This window comes from Mesitornis unicolor, unplaced genomic scaffold, assembly GCF_000695765.1.
Source record: "Mesitornis unicolor isolate BGI_N332 unplaced genomic scaffold, ASM69576v1 scaffold4156, whole genome shotgun sequence".
Classification (NCBI taxonomy): Eukaryota; Metazoa; Chordata; class Aves; order Mesitornithiformes; family Mesitornithidae; genus Mesitornis; species Mesitornis unicolor.
The window spans coordinates 216364-216626 of record NW_010192975.1 but is presented as its reverse complement, the minus strand read 5'-3'; the positions used below and the strand labels follow the sequence as shown (position 1 = coordinate 216626).

The 263-nt window shown below is 70.3% G+C and overlaps 1 protein-coding gene across 1 annotated transcript in view; it reads left to right on the top strand.

Annotated features, from left to right (window-relative positions):
- Positions 1-7: 7 nt before the first annotated feature.
- The window catches only part of ITGA9 (integrin, alpha 9), a gene marked incomplete at its 5' end in the record, with an annotated part of 211624 nt that continues 211368 nt past the window's right edge, over positions 8-263 (top strand). The window contains one exon of the mRNA XM_010187303.1: positions 8-75. Within this exon, the coding sequence (XP_010185605.1) occupies positions 8-75 (68 nt within the window). The remainder of the gene's footprint in view (positions 76-263) is intronic.

Genomic DNA, 263 nt, shown 5'->3' with positions numbered 1-263 from the left:
CCTGGTTTTCCAGGGGCCCAACGGTTCCTTCTTCGGGTACTCGGTGCTGCAGCACTACCACGACAGCACGAGGTGGTGAGTAGCGCGAGCCCTGCGCGGCCGCGGGAGGTCCCACCGCAGCGAGAGCATCACCCCTGGCAGCTCCCTCTCCGGCAGTCGGGACCCGAGTCTTCTCGCCAGGGCGAGCGGTAAAGAGACGCCTCCGCCTCGGCTGTGGGGGGCTCTTCCCCCGCGCTCTTTCCGCCTCGCCGTGCGGGCGCCGG